Here is a 24,659-nt window from a genome sequence, read left to right as displayed (position 1 = left end):
TCGGTGGGCACGGTGCGGCGTCCCGCGGCCCCGTGGCAGGGGTGGGCACGCGTGGGGGGTGCGTGGGGGGGTGCGTGGGGCACGTGGGGGGTGCGTGGGGGGTCAGTGTCGGCACCCCAGGGGCACCCAGACCCCCCTGCCCACCCCGGGTGTGGGGGGCATGGGGTCGGGGGGTGGCCGTGGGGTGGGGACAGGGGCGCAGGGTCCGGGGCGTGGGCTTGGGGCCGCCGCGGGCCCCCCGGGCCCCCCAGCGCGGTGGCGGTGCCGCGGCCGCCGGCTCGGAGCAGCCATGCCCTTACAAGGGGCGCGAGCGCGGCCGGCGCTGCCTGACCCCGGCACGTCACCGCGGCTGCGGGGGCCGGGGATCCCCGCGGGGGGCCGGGGGGGGCCACGCACGGCTGAGCCCCAGCTGCGCTGCCGCCCTCGCCGGGGGCTGTCCCCGTGCCGTCCGTCTGTCCCCGCGCCCCAGGGGCTTTTTATCCTTGTGCGTGCGGCACCACCGGGGTGGGATCCTGGCCAACATCCTGGCGGCCGCAGCGGGTGTCCTTTCGGGGGGGGCACGGAGGGGCCCCTGCCTGTGTGTGGCTGTGTGCTTGGGGCCAGCGGCTCAGGGACCGTCCCAGCCCCGGGGTCCCCCCGACACTGCACAGCTCGGGGACCCCGGGGTGCCCCGGGTCCCGCTGTCGGGGCCAGTGGGGGGGGTCTGGGTGCCGACCCCTGCCCCGGCGCTGGGACGGGTCACTTCCCCGCAGCCAGCGGGGTCACTGCACGCGCCGCTGTCCCAGAGCTGCTGGCAAAGCCGGGAAGCGTCAGCCGAGCCTCGGGGCTCTGCAAAAAGTGTTGACACCACGAGCGAGCAGCAGACGGCTTGGCCCGCAGCCCGCCGGCGCCGCCTGTACCTGTCAGCTCCGCCTGGGCTGGCGACACTGGCGCGCGCCGGCCCCGGGTCCCAGCCAGAGGCAGCGCCGGCTGCATCCCCGCGGGCACCGCAGCGAGCGGCCGCGGGCACGGCCCCGTGCCAGCCCCAGCCCCAGCCCAGCCCTGTGGCCGGGGGGCTCGGTGTCCCCGTGCTCGGTGTCCCTGCGTGGGCACCGCGGCCACCGGCGGGGGGCTGGGGGCAGCTCCCCGTGTCCCGCGCTCGTGGGGCCGCGTCTGGGCTCGTGCCCCCCCCGGCGAAGCGCAGCAGACGGGCGCAGGCGGCCGTGTAAGGATAAAAGCTGGAGCACGCCGGCAGCAGGACGGAGCTGCCGTTGGCCGGGCGCCGCGCTCGCTGCTGCGCAGGGGCGGCCGCGCTGCCTGGGGAGGCCTGGCCCCGGTGCCTGTGCCGCGGGGGGGGCGTGCAGCACGTTCCTCCCGCCGCCGGCACCCCACGTCCTGAGCCGCCCCCGCGCGGCACAAAGAGCCCCAGGGCAGCAGGGCTGGCAGCGGCAGCCCTGCCGCGGGTCGCAGGGTGCCCGCGAGCGAGCCCTCAGGACGGGGCGGCGGCGGTGCCGCGGGCGTCGATGCCGCGGGTGCTGCATGGCGCCGTCCCTGCCCCGCGGACACGTGCCCGGGTGCCGGCGGCTGCTGGCTGCTGCCGTTATCGCCGTCCAGCCGGGAGCACGGGGGGGGCACCGCGTGGGCACCCCATGGCCCCCGGCCCCCCCGGGCACGGGCAGCACCGGCCGCAGCGCGGTGGGGCTGGCGGCGGCTCCTTGGGGCTGCGGCTCGGCTCTGCCCGCGGCAGGGGCTGCGTAGGTGCCCCCCTCCCCTTCTCCCCCCCAGCCGTGCCGGTGCTCCTGGCAGCGGGGGGGGGACGGGACTGCGGCCTCCGTGCTGCTGCCCAGGCCCGGTGCCGGGGGGTGGCCCCGCGGGGAGGGGGCTGTGCGGGGGGGGCTGCGCCGTGATGGGGGGGGGCGAGGCGTTACTGGGTCGGGGGGGGGGGCTGCGCTGGTGGGGGCTGCGCTGCAGTGCGTGGGGATGGGGGGGCTGTGGCGCAGCAGGTGCGGATGGCGGCGCCGTGCCGAGCCGTGCCGATCCGAGCCGTGCCGATCCGATCCGAGCCGTGCCGTGCCGTGCCGATCCGAGCCGTGCCGGGGGCGGGGCTGCCGCAGGAGCTGCCCGTTCCCGGCGCACCGGACGGGGCGGACCGGCCCTGATTGGCTGCGGCCGCCCCATAAGTGCGGGGGGGGCGCGGGGCGCAGCGCCGGGCCGAGCCGAGCCGGGCCATGGACACGTCCCGCTCCATCCACCACGAGATCATCTCGCTCAAAGGTACCGGCCGGGGTCACCTTGCCGGGCGTGCGGGGGGCTCAGCACCCGTCCTGGATGCTCCGCAGTGGGGCCGGGGGTGTGTGGGGGGCTCAGCGCCAAACCTGGATACTCTGCAGTGGGGCTGGGGGTGTGTGGGGGGGCTCGGCACCCGCCCTGGATGCTCTGCAGTGGGGCTGGGGTGTATGGAGAGCTTGTCACACGGTGGGGCTGGGGGCAGGCAAAGTGCTCAGTGCCCACCCTGGGTGCTCCACGGTGGGGCTGGGGGCAATTGGGGTGCTGGGCACCCGCTCTGAGTGCTCTGCGGTAGGGCTAGGGGCGTGCGTGGGGCTTGGTACCCACTGTGGGTGCTCTGCAGTGGTGTGGGGGCACCTGCAGTGCTCAGCATCTGCCCTGGGTGCTCTGCAGTGGGGCTGGGGTGTAGGGGAACTGAGCACGCAGTGGGGCTGGGGGCACGCAGGGTGCTCAGCACCCACTCTGGATGCCCTGCAGTGGGGCAGGGGACGTGTGGGGTGCCAGGTGTGCGGTGGGGCAGGGGATGTGTGGGGCACTGGGCACCTGCCCCATCTGTGCGGCTCTGCAGTCCCCAGCACTACCACCACCCTGTGGAGTGGGGGCCCTGTGGCCAGCCTGGGGCAGGGCTGTCCCCCGGGGGGGCACGGTCACTGTCACGGGACAGCCCCCGGCTCGCCGGGTGCCTGAGTCTGCAGGCGGGGGGCTTGGGGCCGCTGCTGCACCAGCGCTCGCTCGGCTGCACCGGCGCGCTGCCTGCGGCACGAGAGAGGGGCTCGGGGAGGTGCTGGGGGCAGGGGCGGGGGGGCTGTGCCGTGCCGTGCCGTGCCATGCCGCAGAGCCGGTGCGCTGGGGCGTGAGTAACGGGCCCCGCAGATGCTCGTCACGGGGCTGCCGCACCGCGTGCTCCTGTCCCCTCTAAGCCGCTGCAGCGGGCATGCGGCCACTGCACGGCCAATTACGCTAACGAGCCGCGGCGCTGGGCCTGGGGCCGCGCTGGCTCGGACCCCGGCCAGGGTCAGGGAGAGGTTGGGCTCTGTTCCCCCCGTCCCTTCCCCCCCTTGCAGCTCCCGGGCTGCCAGCGGGGAGATTTATGGTGAGAACGGGCATGGCCGCAGGACCCCCGCCGGCCCCGTCCTCATTAATCCCCCCGGGGCTCCCGGGCCGCTTGGCTCGGCCGCAGCGCCCTGCGAACAGCGGCGCCTTTGTTCCTGCCTCGGCACGGGAGCCCTGCGGCAACGCCAGTCCCCAGGGGCACCGGCACCGGGCCTGGGGCCAGGGGCTGCCGGCCGGGGCCCCCGCTGCCCACCCGCCTGCCCCACAGCGCTGTGGGGCTGCAGCCTGCCCGGACCCCCAGCCATGGGTTGGGGGGAGGCGGGGAGGGGTCCGGCACTGTGCCCGGTGTCCCCGGCGGAATGGAGCAGCCGGAGCTGGCTCCGCTGTCACAGCGCAGCGGGTCGCTGCGGCGGGCGCTGACTCGGCACTTCCCGGCATGCTGCAGTCACTGGGCAGGGGGCCGGGGGGGGGCTGGGGGGATGCTCCGGCCGAGGGATGCGAGCACGTCCCCGAGCTGTCCCTGTGCCACCAACGTGGGGACAGGGCACCCGGTGCTGCCTGGGGGGGCCGTGGGCCGGTGCTGGTGGCTGCGTGGGACAGGAGGCAGCTGCGTGGGGAGGCCGAGGGTGCTGCGCAAGGGGAGGCCGCTGCTGGCGGCTGCAGCGAGGAGCACAGCACCCACGTGCATTGTCCCATCCTGTCCCCCCAGGTCCGTGCCGTGCCCGTGCCCCATCTTGTCCCCGCTGTCCCCTCTGCTGTGCCTGGCATGGGCAGGGCTGGGGGCACCCGGGGTGGGAGCCAGCATAGGGGGGGTGTCCATAGATCCGTGCCCCCCCCCCCACCCCCCCCGTGGCGCCACAGAGGGAGCAGCGCTGCGGGCGGCGCGGGGATTTGCATGCAGGGGGCCGGCTGCCTGCCGCGGTGCCGCGTCCCTGCCTCTCCCTGCCCTGCCGGGGGAGCCTGGGGGCTGCCGGGTGGGGACCCTGCCCTGGGGTCTGGCGCAGCTGCGGAGGTGACGCGGTGCTGGCGGTGGCGTGACGGCTGCTGTCGCCATCCCTGCCCCGGGGGGGAAGCCGGGTGGAGCGGGGAGCGCGGTGCCACGGCTCTGGGCCCCGTCACTCCTGAGCCAGATGGAGGGGTCTGCGGTGGGGGCGCGCGGCTAGGGGTGATCCCCGTGGCTGCACGTGAGGGGTGCGGGTCCTCCCCGAACGCCGCCCCTGGAGCTCCCGAGCCTGCCGGGGGTGCTGGTCGGTGCCCAAAGCTGCAGCGGGTGGGGCCGGGCCGTGCACCCCAGTCCCACTGCCCACGGGTGAGGGGCTTCGAGAGCCCCTGCAGTGATTTGTGCCACAGCTGCTATGGCGTTCTGTGCCACGCTGCCCGTGCCCAGGGCTGCGCTCGCCTCCTTGCTCGCTGCTGCACAGGGCCAAGCACAGCAGGGTGCAGACCCCTGGCCCCCTGCCTGTGCCCATCCTCGCCCCCCACCACTGCTGGCCCCTGTCGCTGCTCTGCTCCCCAGGGCACGGCTCGCAGGACCCGGGGCACCAGGCTCGCTGCTGCTTCTCCCGCTGGTGCCATCCCCAGCACCGCGGTGTCCCCAAGGCCCCCGGCCGTGTGCCGCCACCAGGGGTTCCTCGTTCCTCCGGCCGCATCCTGTGCCAGCCTGGCCTGACCCCGGAGCCGTGCTGGGCTCTGTCCTCACGTCCCTGTCCCTGTCCCGTGTGGGGCCGGCGGGACGCCCGTCCTTGGGTCGCTTTGCTGCGGGACTCCTTCAGCCCGGGGGGCTCCCCGCAGGCCGGTGGGGGGGCCGGGTGTCCGGTTGGCGTGGGGCGTGTGATGCCAGGCGGGGAAGTGACCGGGGCACGTGGCGTGGGGGCTCCGCGCCGCACCCGGTCCCAGACCCCGCACGGGGTGCCCCAGGGCTGGCACCGCGGGGCTGCGCCCGTCACCGGGCCTGGGGGGTGCTTCTGGCGTCCCTCCCCCCAAAGCCCCCCAGCTGCCAGCCTTCGGGACAGGCAGCGCGGACACGGGGGGGGGATCCCGGCACGGGACACGGGGACTCCGGTTGGCCCGGCCCGGCCCGGGGGAGCCCCCCCCGCGCCCCGGGAACCTCCCCCCGCGGCGGGCCCGGCCCTGCTCAAACAGCAGCAGAGCAAACAGTGGCGCTGGCAGGATGCGGCCCCGGTGCGCGGCCCCGGTGCGCGGCGATGCGGCCCGGCGGGGCTGGGGGGGCGGCGGGGCGGGGCCGCCCCCGCCTGTTTCTTCCTCCTCGCCATGGCGACGGGGGCGGGGGGGGCGCGGGGGCCACGTCCCCGGGCAGGTGGCGGCCCGGCGGCCCCGGGACCCCCCCCCCCGCCGTCCTTCCCCCGGGGCCGCGTCCCGCGGGGGTTCCCACGGCGCGGGGAACCGGCCCGGTGGGTCGGGGCGGGCCGGGGGAGCCGCGGGGCCGGCCCGGGGGGGCTGCGCGGGGCCGGGGAGGGGCCGCTGAGTCAGGGCCGCCGCCGAGCCGCGGGTGCCCCGGCCCCCCCCGCGCCCAGCCCGGGAGGTGGAGCCGCCGCCAGTCTGCCCCGCCGCGCGCAGCGAGCAACCGCGCCGAGCCGGGCCGGGCCGTGCCAAACCGCGCCGGGCCGTGCCGGACTGTGCCGAGCCGGGCCGTGCCGCGCCGTGCCAGGCCGTGCAGAACCGTGCGGGGCCGTGCCGAGCCGGGCCGAGCCGTGCCGAGCCATGGTGGCCGGGATGCTGATGCCGCTGGAGCGGCTCCGCGCCATCCTGGAGCTGCTGTTCCGCGAGGGCGTGCTGGTGGCCGAGAAGGAGCGGCGGCCGCGGCGCTGCCACCCGCAGCTGCCCGGGGTGCCCACGGTGCAGGTGATCCGCGCCATGGGCTCGCTGCGCTCCCGCGGGCTGGTGCGGGAGACCTTCGCCTGGCGGCACTACTACTGGTACCTGACGGACGAGGGCATCGCCTACCTGCGCCAGTTCCTGCGCCTGCCGCCCGACATCGTCCCGCTGTCCCTGCAGCGCACCCGCCGCCCCGCCGCGCCCCTCGCGCCCGCCCGCCGCCCCGCCGCGCCCCCCGGCCCCGGCAGGACGCGCGAGGAGCCCCCCGGCTCCCGGCTGTACCGGAGGAAGGAGGAGGGCGAGCAGCACGTGGAGCCCGCCGCCGCCGCGGGGGGGGTGGCCCGGGAGGGCCCCCGGCCCGGCCCGGCCCCAGGTAGATCCCGGCAGCCGCGTGGGGAGGGGGGACCCGCGTGGGACCCCGGGCCGGGCCGGGAGGGGGGGCGCCGGCCCGCTGGCCACGGGGGGGGCTCCGCAGCGCGGGTGCCGGTGCCGGCCGTGCCCCCCTTCCCATCCCGGAGAGGGGGTGGCTCCTCCCACCCCCCCGCCCGGCCGAAGGGCACCCGCGGGGATGGGGACGCGCGTGGGGACGAGGGGAGGGGGGATGGGGACGCGGGGACCCGGGGTCCGGCGGGGCTCCTGAGGGTCGGGGGGGGGGCTGCGGGCCCTGCCGGGGGGGATCCTCCGGGCACGGAGGGGCTGGGCCGGGGCGGGGGGGGGGGCTGGCGCCGCGTCCCGCAGCGGGAGATGCTCGGCGCTGCCGCGGGGCCGAGCCCGGGGACGGACGGCGGCAGCTGGGGCGGACGGGGCGGCTGGTGGGGAGGGGGCTGCCGCGCCCCCCCGCCCCGCGGACACGCGATGCCGACACCCGATCCGCGGCCGGGGGGCGCGGCGGCAGCTGGATCCGGCGGGGGCCGTGGGGCATCCGCGGCGGGGGGGCCGGGGGCAGCTGCGCCCCGAGGCCGCGGTGCCGGCCGCTCGCCCTCCCCGTGCCGCCGCCCGTGACTCAGCCCCGCGGCCGCGGCCGCTCCAAGTTTCCAGCAGGAAGGGGCCGAGCCCGCGCCCCGGCCAGGCCGTGAGTCAGCGCGGGGGGGCCGGGGGGGGCCGCCCGCACGCGTGGGCAACGTGGGCCGCGGGGACCGGGCGCGCTGCCCTGCCCGCCACCGGCCGCGCGTGCCCGAGGCGCGTCCCCGCGCGGGGCAGTGCCAGGGCGGGGGCAGGCTCCCGGCCGCAGCCGGCGCCGTCCGTGCCCGTGTCCGTGCCCACACCCGTGCCCGACACCTGGTGGGAAGCGGGACCGGGCAGGCGCCGCTCCGCCACCGGGGGCTCCGGAGCCGGGTTTTCCTCCCGCTCGGGGCCGTCGGTGCGGGAAAACCCGGCCTGGAGCCGGCGGCGGGGGGACGGGGCCGCGCCGTCGGGGGGCGGCGGGGGGAGCGGGGAAGCGGCGGCACAACGTCCGGCCCCGGCCCCGGCCCCGCGTCCCCCGGCGGCGGCGGCCGCCCCGTCGGGCCGGTGCAGGGGGCTCCGCCGCGCGGGCCGTTAACCCCCTGCGGCCGGCGGCTCGCCCCTCGCCGGGGGCCGGGGGCCGGGGCCGTCCCGCCCCCGGCCGTGTCATGTTCTAACTCGGGCGCCGTGACGGGCCCCGGTTATTTATATCGACGCCCGCCCGCTGCCTCCCTCCCTCCGTCCCTCCCCCGCGGGCTGACCGGCGGAGCCGCTGCGCCTCGCTCCGCGCTGCCCATGAAGGTCGTGCCGGGTAGGCGAGAGCCGCGCCGGGCCGGGCCGGGCCGGGGGGGGCGGCGCCGCCCGCGGTCCCAAAGGCCGGCGCGGGAGTGGGGGGGCGCGGGCCGGGGGCAGGGGCTGGCGCCGGGCCCGGGGCCGCCCCCGCGGGGCCCGATCCCGCCGGTGCGGCGGGGGGGAAGGCGGCTCCGCGCCGCGCACCGGGAGGGGTTAAGGCGGAGCGGGAGCGGCCCCGGGGGGGCGGGCGCTGGCGCCTCCCAGCCCCGCCGGGCCCGGCAGCCCCGCGGAGCCGAGCCGAGCCGTGCCGGAGGGCGGGCGGTGCCGCGGAGCCGCGCCCGCATGGACGACCCCGGGTCGCTGTTCCCGTCGCTGGTGGCGGCGGGGCACGCCGTGTCGCTCGCCCTGGTCTGGTACTGGCGGCGCCGCGCCGAGCCGCCCGCTGCAGGTGAGTCCGGCCCGGCCCGGGGCTGCCGAGCCGCGGGGCTCCGGGGCTCCGCCGCCCGCCGCCGCCCCTCGCCCCGCCCCCGGGCACCGGCCCAGCCCCGGCGGGGGAGGGCCCGGCCGCGCCGTCGGGGCGGGCGGCGGCGCGGGGGGGTCGGGGGCGGCGGGGCCGCCGCGGGGGGCTGGGGGGGGGGCGCGGGCGCTCCGCAGGCCGGGGGGGGCGATGCCGAGCGCCCCCCCCCCCCGCCCCCGGTGTCCCCCCGTGTCCCCAGCCCGGCCCCTCCCCGGCCGTTCCCGGCAGCCCGGTGCCGGCCCCGGGCAGGCGGCAGGTGCTGCCCCGGGGCGCCGAGGTGCCAAATGCCTTCGGGGACAGGGCTCTGGTGACAGAGGGGCGCTGGGGAGCGCCAGCTCCACGCCTGCGCGGCTCGGGGCTGCCCGCCGGGGGGGTCCTCGGCATGTCTGCCCCCGCCATGGGGCCGTCCAGGGGGCTGCAGGGTCCCAGTCATACCCCGGTGCTGCTGGAAGTGATGGGGGGGGGGCTGCCCCTGCACAGGCCGTTTGGTGGCTTCACGGAGCCCCCCCTCCCCATTGCCCCCCCACGAAACACGGGCACAGACCCCCCCCCGCCCCGCTGGAGGATGCTGGCACCGTGCCCCGCGTGGAGGATGCTGGCAGCGTCTGAAGGGCGCAGCCGCCCGGTGGGGGGGTCCTGGCACGGCTGCCCGCGGTGCGGCACGCTTGTGCCGCAGAAGGGCTGGGCTGGCTGCAGCGAGGCCGGTCAGCCGCTGCGGTCAGTGGCTCAGCACCGCTGCGCTCGCGTGCCGGGGCTCTCCTCACGCATCCCCTTGCACCCATGGCACCGTCTGCCCCGGGGAATTGTGAGGGGTTGGTGGGGGACAGGTCCTGTGAGACCCCCGTGCCTGTGGCTGGGGCAGCCGCCTGCAGCCGCTCCTGCCCATCCCGCAGGGCTGACGGACGTGGGGGGGATGCAGGCTGTGGTCTCAGCCCCCCCGCTGCACTTTCCAGGGCGTTGGCTGTGGTTTCCGTCGATCTGTGCACGGCATTCGGAGCTGTCACGCTACCGGCATCAGGGCCAGGCATCGACCCACATTGCCATGGCAGCCGGGCCGCGGTGCCCTGGTGCTGGCGCTCGCGAAACCGCAGTCTTGCAGCTGGTGACGCGGGCTGCCTGTGCAGGGAGATGCCGCGGCCTCCTCTTCTCCCTGCCGCCAGCGTGAGCAGGGCACCTTGGCGCAGCGCGGCCCCCCCCCGGGGCTGCTGTCCCTGGCACCTGCCCAGTGCTGTCCAAAGGGCACCCCCAAGGTCGCAGCTGCTGGGCTCCATCATCCCACCCGGCCCTGCCTGCGCCCCCGCGCCGGGTGTCCCCGCTCCCGCCCCACGGCGCCGTCCCTGTGCGCCCTCGTCCCCGTCCCAGTGCCCCGGCGTGCCTGGGGTCTCTGTCCCGCGGTCCCCACGCCACCGTGGTGCCGCTCGGTGGGGACGCCCTGCGGGGAGCTGGGGCTATTTTTGAGCATTGTTCCCGGAATAACGTGGGGCGGGGACGCTGCCGGGGCATCCGTGGGGCTCTGCCCCACTGCACTCCTGCCTGCTCTCCGTTGTGCCACTGGCACAGTGTCGGGGCGTTTACCCAGGATTCTGCGCCCCTGCTCTGCTCGTGCCTCGTTTCCCCCCATCCCCATCCCAGGGCTGAGCCACCCCCGTCCTACACCGCTGCGGAGAGGTGAGGGCCCCTCCGAGCCCTCTCTTGGAGCTGGGCGCAGGATCCCTGGGGCAGAATGGGGCAGCAGCAGCCCCCAGCCCATCGAGTGGGGCCAGAGCTGTGGCCCTGGGGGGCTACAGGTCCCCTCGCCTGGGGCAGGGGCCTGGGGGCGATGAGGCAGCACCGGGAAGGGCGGCAGGCTTGGGAGGGGACCCTGGGGGCCGCGGCACAGCAGCTGCAGGAGCGCGTGCAGGTTCTGGTGGCAGTGGAGCAGCCGGCGGCAGCGGGACGGCGCGCTGGTTTCGGTAGCAGGATGCCGGCTGTTTGTTTGGGCCTGGCTCCTGTTACCAAGGCTGCCAGAGGCTGCTCGTGGCCTCCGCCGCAGCGGCGGCTGTGGGTGGAGGAGGCCCCCAGAGAGGCTTGGGAACCCCCATCCTCCCGCCCGGCCTCTCCACTCAGCTTTTCCACAGCCCTTGCGGCTGCGGCTGTGCCAGGCCGGGGGCCAAAGGGGGGGGTCGGGCGCTGCCGCTGGCTTCGGCCTCACTGATGAGTCACCGGCCTCGCAGGAAATGGCGAAGGCTGCGGCTTGGGGCCGGGCTGGCAGCTGCTGCCTGCGCTCGGCAGCAGGCGAGGCTCCCTGGCACGGTGGCACGGGGCCGTGGCACGAGGGGGGGCAGGACATGGGGGCTCTCCCCCCTTGGCGTGCGGGTGCTCAGCCCCAGCTGCTGTTCTCAGCCCCAGCCCCAGCGCCGCAGCTTGGAGCCTGTCGGGGTCCCATCGGCTGGGGCTGGGGTCCCGAGCGGGGCGAGCGCAGGGGGAGCAGCGCAGGCGCCCCAAAGAAAGCACACAGCCTGCGTCCCAGCCGTGTTTCCTGCTCCGGCTCCCCTGGTGCTAATCGCCCCGGCCCTGCCCGTCCCGTGTGCAATCGGTCCCCTCCTGCCCCTTATCTCGGCAGCACAGATGGGATGCGAGCGGCACGTGGGGCTGATCCGTGGGGCAGAGCCGTGGGGCTGGCCCGTGCGGTGCCCGGCCCTACCCCGTGAGCCGCTCTTGCACTGCAGCCCCACGGTGTGGTGCTCCCCTTGTGCTGGCTGGCGGGGCCGTGCCGGGCTGCGGCCCCCTCCTGGTACGGGGCGGTGAGGGCGGCAGCGGCCCCCGGCCCCCTAACTCCCCGCACTGTGCCGTGCCGTGCTGTGCCGTGCCATGCCTGCCAGGCCAGGCCCTTTGGTCCCGCTGCGAGCTCTTGGCACGCAGCGGCTCCGGGACGTAGGGGACCCCCGGGTGAGCCCCAGGGTGGGCTCGTCCGTGGCGGCAGCGGCCGGCCGGGGGCAGGAAGAGCCGGGTCTGGCAGCGGCCCTGGGCTGTGTGAGTCACCGCGTCCCACAGCTCCCCTCCAGATGCGGGAGCGCGCGGAGCAGAGCGCAGCGCGGCGGTCTCCGGCGAGGCAGGGCCCGACGATGCTGCGCCGCCTCTGCTGCTGCTGCTGCTGCTGCTGCGAGCGGCGAGGCAGGTGCCGGGGGTCCGGTGGCATCCCCCCAGCCAGGGGCTGCCGTCCCCGTGGGGTCGCCCCCGGTGCAGCTCCGCTCGCCCCCGCGTGCCGGGGGGGCACAGAGGGGCGCCCGTGCTGCGCCGGGGGGCACTCGGACGCGGCGTGGGGTTGCCGCTGCGGTGCGAGGGGGGCACGGGAGCCATGCGTCTACTGCTGGCGGGGCTGGCGCGGGTCCTGCGTGGCCTCGCCGGGACCGGGGCATGTGCGGGGCACGAGGCCGGGACGGAGCCCGCCCCGGGAGCCAGCCGGGGGGGGCGCGGGGATCCCCGGGCGCGCACCTGGGACGTGGCTGGCGGAGTGACCGGGGGGTGCCGGGGGCCCGGGGACGCGGGGACGGGGCGCGGGGCCCCCACCCGTGCCCGGGGCGGCGGGGAGGGGGGGGCGGCGCGGGGCGAGACGGGCGCGGGGGTCCCGGGGCGCGGGGGGGGGCGGCTGCGGGCCCGCCGGGAGGCGCGGCGCGGCGGGGCGAGGCGGGGCGGCGCGGGGCGGGTCCCACGCGCGGCCCCGGGGCCGGGGCCGGGACCGGAGCCGGCGGCAGGAGCGCGGCGATGGCGGGCTCCGAGTGGCTGCGCGGCGGCTCCGAGCCCGAGAGGAAGCGGTACCTGAGCGCCCAGCTCTGCTGCGCCGGTGCGTCGGGGCGGGACGGGACGGGACGGGACGGGACGGGTCGGGTCGGGTCGGGTCGGGTCGGGACGGGTCGGGACGGGACGGGACGGGACGGGACGGGACGGGGCCGCGGCGCGCCGGGACAGCGCTGTCGGTGCCGAGCCGAGCCGTGCCGGTGGGAGCTGCGCCGTGCCCGGCGCCGGGGGCTGCTGCGGGGCCGCGCCATGCCCGGGGCCGTGCCGGGGGGGGCCGAACCGTGCCGGGCCGGGGAGCGCCGGGCCGCGCTGCCGTGCGGCGGGGGGGCCGGGGAGGGTGGCGCGGGGCCTCCCCCGGGCAGGAAAGGGTTAACGGGGCGCGGCCTGCCCGTTAAGCCCCGCCCCCTCCCGAGCCCCGCCCCCGCCGAGCCAGGTTGGGCGGGGGCGGGTCCGGGGAGCACCCGCGCGTGTCCGTGTCAGCGCGTGTCCGCGTGGCTGTGCCCCACGGGCGTGCCCGCGCACACCGGCACGGCCTGGGCGCGCGAACCCATCCCCACCGCACTGCTGGGACCCCCGACCCCCCCCGGCCCCCCCCGCCCTCCCTGGCCCCCTCGCAGCCGCCCCACGCGTGTCACTGTGGGGTCCGTGGCGCTCCGAGCCCCGCGGTGGGGCAGCCCGGCAGCTCCGCGTGGGCGCACGGGGCCGGGGGAGCCACGCGCGGAGCCCCCCCGCCGGCTGGCACCAGCCCCGGTGCTGCAGGAGGGGAGCGGGCACGGGAGGGGGCTGGGGTCCGGGTGCCCCGGTGGCGCTGGGGGCGGCGAGGTGTGGTGGGTCCCGACGGGCCGGCCCGGCCGGTGCAGCGCCCACGGGGCCCCGCGGCCCCCGGCGGAGGCGGGGAGCAGCTCGGCGCCCGGTGAGGCCGGGCTGGCAGCTCCCAGTGCTGGGAGCCCTCCCTGTCCCCAGGGCTGCTCCGGAGCTCTTCAGATCTTCAAAGCACCACCGTAGCCACGCCACCGCCGCCGCGCACCGTCCCACGCCGCCCTCCGGCCTGCCCACGGGCCGTGAGCTGCCTCTTGCGCCACCCTGCCCGACGCTGTGCTCACCCCCGGGGCACGGGGCTGCGGGGCTGTCACCAGCTGGGGACGCTCAGCGGTGGCACCGGGGCGGCGGGGAGGTGCTGGTGGCCGCTGCGCGACCGAGTGAGGGGTATGGGAGCGCCCGGTGCCTCACCGTGGGAAGCGCGGGAGCCGGCGCTGCCTCCCGGCCCTGGGGCTGTCGTGGCGGCCTGGATCCGACCCTCGCCAGCAGCCTGTGCTGCGCGTCTCGCTCCGCCACCGCACGGTGCCCAGGCTCCGGTGTTGTGTTGGAGCGGGGCCAGGGCTGGGATCGGTGCCGGGGTGCCTGCCCGTGCTGCAGCCCAGGCGCTCGCCGCTCCGGCAGGGAGAGCTCTCGGCTGCGCCGCGGTGGCAGGCTCCTTCGGCAGCGTGTGGGCGCTGTCTGTGCCCTGGCCCCGTGGTGCTGGTGCTGGGCGTGGGTTCAGGTGGAGCAAAACACACCGGCACGGAGCCGCCCGTGTGGCTCCACCCGGAGGCACAGGCGCCCCTTGCCCCCCTGCCCCGGGTTCCCCGTGTCAACCCCTGCCGAGGCACTGTTGCCCCCTGTGCCCGTCCCATCTGTGGCAGCCAGCGCCGCGGTGCCGCGTGCGGATGAGCTGTGGCTCAGGTATGTCCCTGCCCTCTGACGCGCGTTGGCGTCAGCCGCGCTCCCGCAGCTGTAGCTCGCTGCTGCAGATGTGTTGTTGGCGGAAAATCTGCGCCTTCGGAGCCTGCTGCCGCCCGCATTCCTCAGCGCCTGGCCCTGGCCCCAGCCCAGCAGGCGGTGCTGGGCCGGGAGAGCGGCCGGCGCTGGGAGCGGGGCGGCTCCTTCCCGGCAGCGGGCAGCCAGAGCCGCAGCCCCGCTCCTGCCTCTGCGCCTGCCTCTGCCGGAGCCGACCTGGTGGGGTCGGTGCCGGTGGGCACTGCCCGCAGTGTGCCACGAGCAGGGCACAGGCTGATGTGCGCCGGCCTCTGTGTCCCTGGGACTCCACGCAGGGGTCGGGCCGTGTCTTGGCACCGGCAGGGGGGCCAGGCTGGTCGGCGCCGGTGCTGGCGCTGTGTGGGTGCCAGCCTCTGCGTGGGGCTGTGCTGCGCCGGCGCTGCCCTTTCTCTTGCTGCCCTCGTTCCTGCCAGCAGCCTGCGTGCTGGGCGCCGTGGGCAGGGTCAGAGCGGCTGGGGGTCCCCTGGGGGACACGCGTGGCCAGGCAGGTTACGAGGTCCCATGTGAGCAGGGGTGCTCCCTGGTGCCAGGGATGGGATTCCTCCGTGTGCCCCCGGCAGCACTGCCCGCACCCCTCGTCTTTTGCGAGCACCCCACGGGTGCCCCTGGGGCAGGGGGGCGGTGGGGTGAGGCCCCAGGAGCTCAGCAGAGCCGGGCGCTGTGCTGGCGGCAGGCGCGGGGCCGGCGGCTGCCCGCCCTGGCTGTGCCAGACGCGGCGCAGGAGCGCCTGGAATGCGTTGCCGGGAGCGCTGGCTCCAGCCCCACGCTGGCTCCAGCCCCACGCGCTGCCTGGGGTGGAGGAGCCCAGCTCCTGCACCCGCGTGGGCATGGGGACGGCGGCTCTCAGCCCCCGGGCAGGGGGGTCCTGAGCCCCCTGAGTGTGGGGAGCGTGGGTCCTGCGGTTGTGGGGCACGGGGCTGGCGGTCCCGAGCCTCCTGGTCCTGTGAAGCTCAGGGTCCTGTAGCCCCAGGATATGGGTCCCATGAGTCCTGTAGCTCTGGGGGTCCTGAGGACCCTGGGCATGTGGATTTGGTGATCCTGAGCCTTGCAAACCTGGCAGTGCTGTTATCCCTGGTTGTGGGTGTGCCAGGTCCCAAATCCCCTGGCCTAGGGAACCAGGTGGTGCTGAGGTCCCTGGGGACAGGGCCTGGGGGTGGCTCGGGCTCTCTGGGGCTCCTGGGCTTGTGAGCCTGGGGGTCCTGAGCCTCCTGGGCTTGCACACGTGGGGTCTTGTAGTCCCTGGGTATGGGTCCCATGGGTCCTGCAGCTCTGGGGCGTGGGGCTGGGAGGCCCCAAGCCTCCTCGTCTTGTGAACCTGGGGGCTCCAAGTGCTTTGTGCTTGCAGACCTGGGGTCCTGAGCCCACGGCGTCCCATAGGTCCTGCAGCTCCAGGGCGGGGGGACGGGGGTCCTGAGGACCCTGGGTTTGCAGACCCGGGGTCCTGAGCCCCCAAAGCGCGGGTCCCGCGGGTCCCGCAGCTCTCGGGCATGGGGCTGGGGGTCCCGACCCGCCGGGTTCGCGGACCCGGGGGTGCCGAGGCGCGGGGGGTCCCGGGGCTCTGCTCCCCCCCCCGCCCGGGGAGGGGTCTCCCGGGGGCTCCGCTCCGCGCCCGCAGCCCCCGGCCGCGCCCCGAGCGCGTGGCGTGGGGAGGAAAGGGCGAGGGGGGGCCGGCGGCTTCCTGGGGGGGGAGCCCCACGCCCCAGTCCCCGCCCCACAGCTCCGCACCTCGGCCGGGAGGGGCCGGGCCGGGGAGGGGTTTGCAGCCCGGGCAGCGCCGCGCCGAGCCGAGCCGCGCCGCGCCGAGCGGGGGGAGCGCAGCGCCGAGCCGAGCCGAGCCGAGCCACCATGTCCCGGCAGCGCGCGTGGGGCCGCGAGGAGGAGGAGGGGCTCGCTGCGGGCCAGAGGAGCACCTCGGAGGACAACCTCTACCTGGCCGTGCTGCGCGCCTCCGAGGGCAAGAAAGGTAGCGGGGGGCGCGGGGGCTGCTCCCGCCCGGACGGCCCGGCCAGCGGCACGGGGGGCCTTGGTGCAGCCCCTGCCAGGGAAGAGCCCGCGCTGGGGGGCGTCCTCTGGTTGGGCTGTGGGGAGACCCCAAGCTGGGGTGGTGTCCCCTGGTTAGGGTATGGGACAGACCCCGTACTGGGGCGGTGTCCCTTGGTTAGGGTATGGGACGGACCCTGTACTGGGGCGGTGTCCCCTGGTCAGGCTACGGGACAGACCCCGTACTGGGGCGATGTCCCCTGGCTGGGCTATGGGACAGACCCCGTACTGGGGCGGTGTCCCTTGGTTAGGGTATGGGACAGACCCCGTACTGGGGCGGTGTCCCCTGGTTAGGGTATGGGACAGACCCCGTACTGGGGCGGTGTCCCCTGGTCAGGCTACGGGGCAGACCTCCATACTGGCCCATTGTCCTGTGGGGCAACACCGCGGGGCCAGAGCTAGCCCGCGGGACCGGGCCCTGCAGTGCCCTGCAGCTGGGGCGCCGGCCCCAGTCCCACGCCGGCGCCAGTCCCCATCCCTGCTGTGTCAGCGCGGGGCGCAGGCGCTGCCCGCGGCGGCAGCGAGCGCTTCCTCCCACGCCCTGCCCGTCCTGCCCGCGGCCGCCCCGCCCCGGCTGCCTGCACGCGGTGGCTGTCCCCATCCAGGGGCACAGCGGGCTGCCGGGGCTGTTTGGGTGCCGCTCATGCCAGCACCGAGCACAGGAGCGCTCCCTGTGGTGCACACGTACCCGCCTGGGAGCGGGTGCCCGCCACACTTCCTTCCTCCCTGCGCGCTTGTGCCACTCCCTGAGCTCGCTCGCTCCCCTGCGCGTCCCGTCCCCGTGCAGCGCCCTGGCCTCGTGCTGTGTGCCCAGGCCCCGAGCACGAGCTGCCCGTGGGGCTCACGCCACCGGGGTTGGGGCGTTGGGGTGTCCGGTGTCCCCGGTGCGGAGGGGTGGGTGCTGCGCTGGCAGCGGGGTGCTGTGTGGGCAGATCCCGGCACGCTGCAGCGGGGCGAGACGCGGCACGCGCCACCCTGATCCCGATGGATCGCTGCAGCGTGGGCAGGAGGGGGCTAGCAGCATTGCCCCGTATGTGCCGTTAAACCCCCCTTGTCCCCGTGCTGGGACCAGGACCAGGACCAGCCATCCTGGGCTCTGCCGCGATGCTGGGAACGACTGGGGCGAGGCGGGTGAAGCGTCCCTAACGGGGACGCGTGGGGTGGGTGCTCGTTAGCGGAGATAAGTGGCTTGGGCACTCATCAGCAGGGGTAACAATGCAGGCCCTCGTCAGCAGGGGCAGGAAGGGCACAGGGTGGGGCCCGCGGGCTTGCCTGGCTCCGGGCAGCGCCGGCTCGTGGTGCCCGGCCGGGTGCGTCAGCCCCGTCCCCGTAATTACAGGGCAGAGGGGCAGGGAGTGCCCGGTGAGTCAGAGCCCCGCGGGCAGGGACACCCCTCGCAGCTGGGAGCAGGGGCAGCCCCCGGCTGCCTCCACCCCGGGGTGCCCGGGCTCCGTGGGGCAGGCCCCAGGGGGCCCCCGCTCCTGGAACCGGTCCCTGCGCGCACCCCACGGGGACCACCAGCCCCGGGCTGCCCCTCACCACGCAGCACCGCTCCCCACGCGCCTGCAGCCTGGGCTGCGCCGGCGGCGCTGGGGCTGTGCGGGTGCCCCGTGGGCTCGTCCCCACGCAGTACGTGCAGCACCTGGAGCCGTGTCGGTGCAGGCTGTCAGCGGGCTCCTCCCCGCCCCGTTTGCCCCGTTTGCCGTCTCTCGGGGCACACGGGCGGTGCTCGGGGCCGTGCCCCGCGGTCCCGTCTGCCGCCAGCACCCGCGGGGCCGCGGGCAGGGCGGGCGCAGCCTCTCCCTGCGGTGCTGCGGTGGTGCTCGACGTGCAGGGGCTGATTCACGTTAACTGTCTCCTTCCCGTTGCATGCCGGCTGACTCACCGTGGTTCCCCATCGCGGTTGGCTCATCGCTTCCTGCTGCCAATGCATCCCGCGGGGTGGTGAGGGCCCTGCCAGGCCCCCCCGGGGTTTCCCCTGCTCCTTCCGCTGCTCACTCAGCTCTGCCTTCTCTTCTCTTGCAGATGAGCGAGACCGGGTCCAGAAGAAAACCTTCACGAAATGGGTCAACAAGCATCTCATCAAGGTACGGGCGCACGCCTCTTCCTGCAGACGTCCCAGCCCCGGGCGGGCTCCGCCAGCCGTGGTGCCCAGCCCCGGGCGCAGGAGCGTGGGCTCAGAGAATCGCGGAGCGGTTGGGTTGGAAGGGCCCTCGCCCACCGCCCAGCTCCAGCCCCCTGACGTGGGCAGGGACCCCTCCCACCAGGCCGGGTTGCTCAAAGCCCCAGCCAGCCTGGCCTTGAGCACCGCTGCGGGATGTGTCGCGGCAGCAGCGGTGCGTGGCGGGACGTGGGTAGCGCCGCGGCAGCACCCGGTGCTTGGCCCCTTCTGGCGCGGCACCGAGCTCCTTGAGGCACCGCCTGCGCTGCCTCTCCCCTTCCCTGGCCCTGCCGGCAGCCGGTGCCATCACGGCTGTGCCACCCGCTCCCACATGGGGCCGGGGACCATGCCCTGGCCTGGGGAGGGCGGGGACCTTCCACAGGGCTTTGTTGCAGCAGGTTCGGGGGCTCCACAGGGCTTGGGGGCTTCGGGGGCGGTGCGTGCTGGTGCCCTTCGCTGCCTGCCAGCCTCCTGAACCGGCTCCAGGATGCCCATCCCGGCAGCACTGGCTGGTCCCCACAGGGGCTGGCTCCGTCCCGGAGGGGCTTGATGTCCCCGGGCGCTGCTGCCTGCCGCCGTCCCGTCCTGTCCTCCCGTCCCCCCCAGTTTCCCTCTCCCCCGTGCCGCCCGCACCACGTTCCTGCCAAACCCAGCCAGGGCCCTGCGAGCGTGCCGGCACCCGTCCCTGCTGCGCCGCGGGCAGAGCCCGCGTCAGCGCCTGGCACACGCCGAGACGTCTCCCCCAGCCCCCGCGCACCGACGTGTCCCTGCGTGCCGGCGGCCCGGCCCTGCGGCGCCGAGTGCCGTGCCGTGGGCTGGGCACCTCGGGGTGACCCCGCGCCCCCGGTCTCCAGCCTGTCTCCTCTCCGCCTGCCTCTCCTAACCTCTCTCTTTTCTCTCTGGCTCTCCTCCTTGCGGCAGCACTGGCGAGCAGAGGTAGGTGTGCTCCCTCTCCGGGCACGGGCTGCCCCTCTCCACGCTCCTTTCTTTTCTCACTGCTTCCCCTCACCCGCACCGGGGCCGATGGCCCCGTGGCCACGAGCACGGTGGGCGGTGGGGCCACGTGCATGAAGGAGCCTGCACCCAACCCGCCTGGCCTCTGGTCCCTGGGGCACAGGGAGGGGAGCTGCCCTCTGCGTGCGCTTGGGGGTGTGTGGGGGGGGATGCGGGGCCGGGGTCTGGTCCTGCTGTTGGGCACCAGGCAGGACGTGTGCGAGCACCTTGCGGCGGAGGGGTGCGGGTTTCCCCCTGCCGCTCCCGTGCCAGTGCCCATCGGAGCGGGGCTGGAGCGGCGAGTGGCAGCTGCTGCTGCGTGCGTGTGGCATCGTGGTAATGCTGCCTCCCATCCCCGCAGGCGCAGCGCCACGTCAACGACCTCTACGAGGACCTGCGGGATGGACACAACCTCATCTCGCTGCTGGAGGTGCTCTCGGGGGACACACTGGTAGGTGCCGCGCCACCGGGCCGGGCGTTGGCGTGCCGGGACCCCCGGCTGCCCCGTCCCCGCTTCCTGCACCCACCTCCCACCCTGCTTGGCCTCCTCCCTGCTTTGGTCCCGGCACCGGAGAGGGGTCGACCTGGGGCTGGCACCAGCCTCTCCGCCCCGAGGCCCCGTCCCCGCTGCCCCTCTGCCGCGCCGTGATCTCTCTAACACATTAACGTTTCTTTGCTTTGGTGAACTCTGCTCCTCTGTACTGGTCTCCTGTTTGCTGATCTGACCCTGACCTTCTCCCCTCTGGCCTTTGCCTCCTTTCTTTGCACTGCTCTTGCTGGGTAGCCGAGGGAGCGCGACGTGATCAGGAACTTGCGGTTGGTGAGTGGTTCTGCCATTTGCTCTCCGCATGGCCCAGCGCGGCGTGCGCCCGGGAGCTGCCCCGGCACAGCCACCCCGTCCTGCCCCATCCCGGGGTCACCGGAGGCGAGGCAGCTCCACGCGCTCGGTGCTGTGCGCCCGGGGAGGGCGGCGCGTGGGCCGGCCGTTGTGGCTGAGGAGGAGAGCCGGGCAGTGCAGGACAGGGCGAGCTGCGCGGGGCCCTCCCGGCCCTCCTGGCTGCGGAGGCACCGGGGCACCCGCAGCAGGGCAGAGATGGCACCTCCCTGCTGGTGTCCTGCGGCCGGCGGGCTCTGGGGGCAGAAAAACCTCTTGGTTCGTCGCTGAGCTGCGGCGTGGCGGGTCCGGGGTCTCCTGGCACCTTCTGCAGCCGGGGTCAGGGAAAACCGCCGCCTGCGGGGAGAAGAGGGCCTGGGGTCTCTGGCCAGGCACGAGGCGTGCCAGGGGAGCTGCCTGCAGGATCCCGAGTGGGGATCCCCGCAGAGCCGGGGAGATCCCATCGGGGGGGATGTCCTAGCGTGGCAGTGCCCGGTCCCTGCCGCAAGCGTGCCAGGGAGCTCCCTAGTGCCACGAGCACGGCCCCGCCACGGGGAACCGGCTGCGGCAGGATGGGCAGAGCGGGGCGCGCCGTGCCGCGGGGCCGGCGGTGCTGCATGGCCGAGGAAGCACAGGCACAGCCGGGGGGAGGCTGCCCGCGCCTGCCATTGTTGGGTCCAGCAGCGCTTCCTCCCGGCGGGACGAGGGGAGGATTTCCGGGCTCGCTCCTTCCTGCGCAGGTGTTGCCTGGTGGCAGCGCGGGGCGCGGGGGTGATGCTCTACGCCACGGGGAGCGCACGGCTGCATCTCTGGGGGCAGCTCCCTGCAGCCATGGGGTGCACGGAGCCTGTGCTCCCCCCTGTCCTGCTGCTGCTGCACCGGTGGCTCCCACGTTTTGGGCAGGAGGGCTGGTGCCCGAGGTGGGGACGTGGGGATGGGGATAGGGATGGGCCCCCCTGTGGTGGGCGCCATGGGGAGCAGGACTGCCGTGTGGCCGTGCAGCGCTCATCCCTTGCCGGCGTTGGGCTCCCCTTGCACCGCAGCCCACGGCCCTGGGTGCTGCTCATGCCTGGGCTGGGCTGGCCTCAGGGCTGGGGGCAGCTTCCTGCCCGCCGAGCAGGGGCTGGCGCCTCGTGGCACAACGCGGGGACAAAGTGCGGAGGGTGTGTGGCATTGGCATGCGCAGCTCCGGGAGGGGCCGGGTGTTTTGGGGGGTCTGCGGGGCCGCACCCCGGGGAGGCTGCAGCTCAGATGCCTGCTCTCTCTCCCTGCAGCCCCGGGAGAAGGGCCGGATGCGCTTCCACAAGCTGCAGAACGTGCAGATCGCCCTCAACTACCTGAAGCATCGCCAGGTGAGGGGGGCACCGGGCACGCGAGGGGTGGGGGGGCCCCCGCTGCGACCCCCGCTGGGACCCCCGCTGCGGGGCTGCGGCGCGGCCCCTGCCCCCTGCAACTCCCATGCCTCGCTCTCGGCAGGTGAAGCTGGTCAACATCCGCAACGATGACATCGCCGATGGCAACCCCAAGCTGACGCTGGGCCTCATCTGGACCATCATCCTCCACTTCCAGGTGGGGCAGGCGGTGCCGGGGCTCTGCGGCACCTCCGGGACGGGGGGCAGCTGGGGGGCAGCCCCACGGCGCCAGCTGCACCCGCTGCGGGTGGTGCTCGTGGTGGAAGAGTGAGCACTGCCGTGCGCGGTGCAGCGCAGGATGGGGCCCGTGGCTCGCCAAGCGTAACGGCCGCGTCCCTGCAGATCTCGGACATCCAGGTGACGGGGCAGTCGGAGGACATGACGGCCAAGGAGAAGCTGCTGCTCTGGTCCCAGCGCATGGTGGAGGACTACCAGGGCTTGCGCTGCGACAACTTCACCACCAGCTGGCGGGACGGGCGCCTCTTCAACGCCATCATCCACCGGCACAAGTAGGTCCCCTGGGGCGGGGCAGGGACCGGGCCGTCCCCAGGCCTGGCAGGGTGTGCGGCCCCCTGCCTGCTGCTCGCTGCGGCGTGCCGGGGCAGCACACGGGGGTGTTGGGGTGGCCTGATGCCATACCACTGGCTGTGGGGCTCCCCGTTCCCGTGGCACGGAGCTTCTCTGGTGGCACAGCCGTACCCTGCCTTTGCTCATGTCTGGTGTAGAGCCGTGCAGAATCTCTGGGTCCCTGCCACGGGGAGCAGCAGCCGCTGGGGCTCTATAGCGCCGGCAGGATTTGGCCGCTTGCACCGGCCCGCAGGGCTGAGCCATGCGCGGGGCAGGCACGTGCTCGCTGGCACCGTTGCTCCAGGGCAATGTCGGCACGAGCTCCTGACAAGCCCCAACCCATTGGCCTGCACCGGCAGCACCGTGGCACGGGGAGCCGCGCAGCCTCGCCACCTTCCCACGCTCCCACCAGCCGCGTGGGCAGGCGGCGCTGAGCCCCCGGCCACGGCACCGTGCCTGCGCAGCGTGCTGGGGCGCGGGGCGGGCAGGCCCCCGCCGGCCCTGCCAGGGCTGCAAGCCTTTGGGGCACACAAGTACGTGCCAGCGTGCCGCGCCCGCACGGGGTGGGGAGGAGGCGCCCGAGCCGAGCCGAGCCGTGCCGCGCCACACTCCGTCCCGAGCCGCTGCCGCGGCAGGAGCTCAGCGGGGCTCGGTGCCGGCATGGAGCGCAGCGGGCGGCATCGCGCCAGGAAGCAGCCGCGGCGCCGTGGCGCAGGGAGCTCGGCGCGGGCGCTGCCGGGGGCCGAGGACGGGGTGGTGCTGGTCTGCGAAGACGTTCCTGCCGCCACCGAGCGCCTGGAGACCGCCAGCGTCAGCGGCTCCGTCTACTCCGTGCACTCCACCCTGCGCCTCAAGGAGCTGTAGGCTTGGGGCTGGGGCCGGGGGGGTGCTGCCAGCCCCCTGGGATGCTGGGCGGGGGGAGCTATTCCCCTCCCCACACCTTGGGCATGGCGGGGGCTCATGGTCCCACCGTGAGGCTGGGGGGAGCTGGGGTTGGGGCCAGAGCCCTGCGCTACTGCTGTGGTCCCTGGCTGGGGGGGGAGAGGAGAGCAGGGGGGTGGATGCAGCCGGGGCGGTGCTGCCTCTTGGGGTCTGTGCACGGGGACGTGGGGCACTGCCTGCCCCTTGGGGTGCCTGCACGGGGACGCTGCTGGCTCCCTGTGCCTGTGGTTCCAGGGGAGGGGGCGTCGCAGGCCCCCCGTGCCCATGGGTTGGTCCAGGGGCTGTTTGTTGCTCGGGTCTGCGCAGGGGCATCGCTGGCTCTGCACGCCCGCAGTCCCCGCAGCAGGGTTGTCCCGGGCTCCCCAGGCTCCTGGTGCGGGTCTGGGGGTGTCCCCAGCTCCCTGTGCCCCCACTGTCGGACCCCTGGCTCCCCATGCCGTGGAGCACAGCACGGGTATGCTGAGGCTCGGCGGAGGTGCAGGCAGCACCCGAGGAGGGTGGGGCCGCCGACCCCGGGGTTCCTCCAAGCTCTCAGGCTGCCAGAGCCGTGCCGTGGGGCAGGGAGGGCGGCGGGCGCTGCTGCCCGTGGCCCCGGCTGCCCTGCAGGGCAGGCAGGGAGAGCAGCTGCCGGTGCGGAGCCTGCCCCCCACCCACCATGGGGTCCTTGGCCGGGGGGCACCGGCTCAGCGCTCCCTTCCCTCTGCCCGCAGGCCCATGCTCATCGACATGAACAAGGTGTACCGCCAGAGCAACCTGGAGAACCTGGACCAGGCCTTCACCGTGGCTGAGCGGGACCTGGGGGTGACGCGCCTGCTGGACCCTGAAGGTACGGGCACGCCACCCGTCCCCCCGCGTCCCCGCGCTGCAGCAAGGGGACGGTGTCCTCGCGGTGGCAGCGGCCTCCGCGGGCACGCAGGGCCGCTCCGGGCCCCCGCTGGCCTGACCGCCCCCTGTGCCCCCAGACGTGGACGTGCCGCAGCCAGACGAGAAGTCCATCATCACCTACGTCTCCTCGCTCTACGACGCCATGCCCCGCGTGCCCGACGTGCAGGACGGCGTCAAGGCCAACGTGAGTGCTGGGGCCGGGCTGCGCCCGCGTGCCGCCGGCAGACACCCGGCCCCACGGCTCCCCTCTGTGCCGCAGGAGCTGCAGCTACGCTGGCAGGAGTACTACGAGGTGGTGACGCTGCTGCTGCAGTGGATCCGCCACCACACCGTGCTCTTTGAGGAGCGCAGGTTCCCCGCCAGCTACGAGGAGATCGAGGTGAGGGAGCTGGGGCAGGGCGGCCTCCAAGCTGCAGGGCCCCGTGCGTTCACCGTGGGGTCTCAGTGGCCAGGGCTGGGTGTGCGTGGGGACCCCGTGCAGGGGGACGAGGGACGCCAGCGCTCCCGGTCGCGGTGCCCGCCCCTTGGCACCAACAGCTCGGCTCTCCCCTCCGGCGCCGCGCGCCGGCCCCGTTCCCACGCACGGCTTGCAGCTGCGTACCAGTGCCGCGCCGCTGGCGAGGGATGAAAGGCCCCAGTGCAGAGGGGAGCGGTGCCGGTGCCCGGGGAGCCTCTTGGCGCTGGCCCAGCTGGCCGGCGGCCCAGCCGTGGGCTGGCTCACGCTGCGGCACCCCGGGCAGCGCGCACCCAGCCCTGCTGCTCCCTGGGGGCTGCGCGGCTCTGCGAGGC

General features: G+C 75.7%; 1 protein-coding gene across 21 annotated transcripts in view; it reads left to right on the top strand.

Annotated features, from left to right (window-relative positions):
- Positions 1-24,659, top strand: part of PLEC (plectin) — a 55,582-nt gene that overhangs the window by 10,836 nt on the left and 20,087 nt on the right. For 4 of the 21 annotated variants that reach the window (XM_083823295.1, XM_083823298.1, XM_083823297.1 and 1 more), the window contains 9 exons: positions 18,062-18,123; positions 19,119-19,133; positions 19,552-19,641; positions 21,339-21,416; positions 21,541-21,633; positions 21,819-21,985; positions 23,696-23,811; positions 23,948-24,054; positions 24,130-24,249. In XM_083823295.1, coding sequence (XP_083679421.1) covers positions 18,062-18,123; positions 19,119-19,133; positions 19,552-19,641; positions 21,339-21,416; positions 21,541-21,633; positions 21,819-21,985; positions 23,696-23,811; positions 23,948-24,054; positions 24,130-24,249 — 848 coding nt within the window. Of the gene's footprint in view, positions 1-2,192; positions 2,254-5,903; positions 6,527-7,833; positions 7,907-8,152; positions 8,336-9,086; positions 11,558-12,094; positions 12,228-15,729; positions 15,960-18,061; positions 18,124-19,118; positions 19,134-19,551; positions 19,642-21,338; positions 21,417-21,540; positions 21,634-21,818; positions 21,986-23,695; positions 23,812-23,947; positions 24,055-24,129; positions 24,250-24,659 lie in introns of those variants that run through there. The other 17 variants (XM_083823296.1, XM_083823294.1, XM_083823289.1 and 14 more) reach the window with 15 other exon arrangements.

This window comes from Anser anser (assembly GCF_964211835.1).
Source record: "Anser anser genome assembly, chromosome: 2".
Lineage (NCBI taxonomy): Eukaryota > Metazoa > Chordata > Aves > Anseriformes > Anatidae > Anser > Anser anser.
Note: the sequence above shows the minus strand (reverse complement) of the source record. Positions and strands in the feature narration are given on the sequence as shown.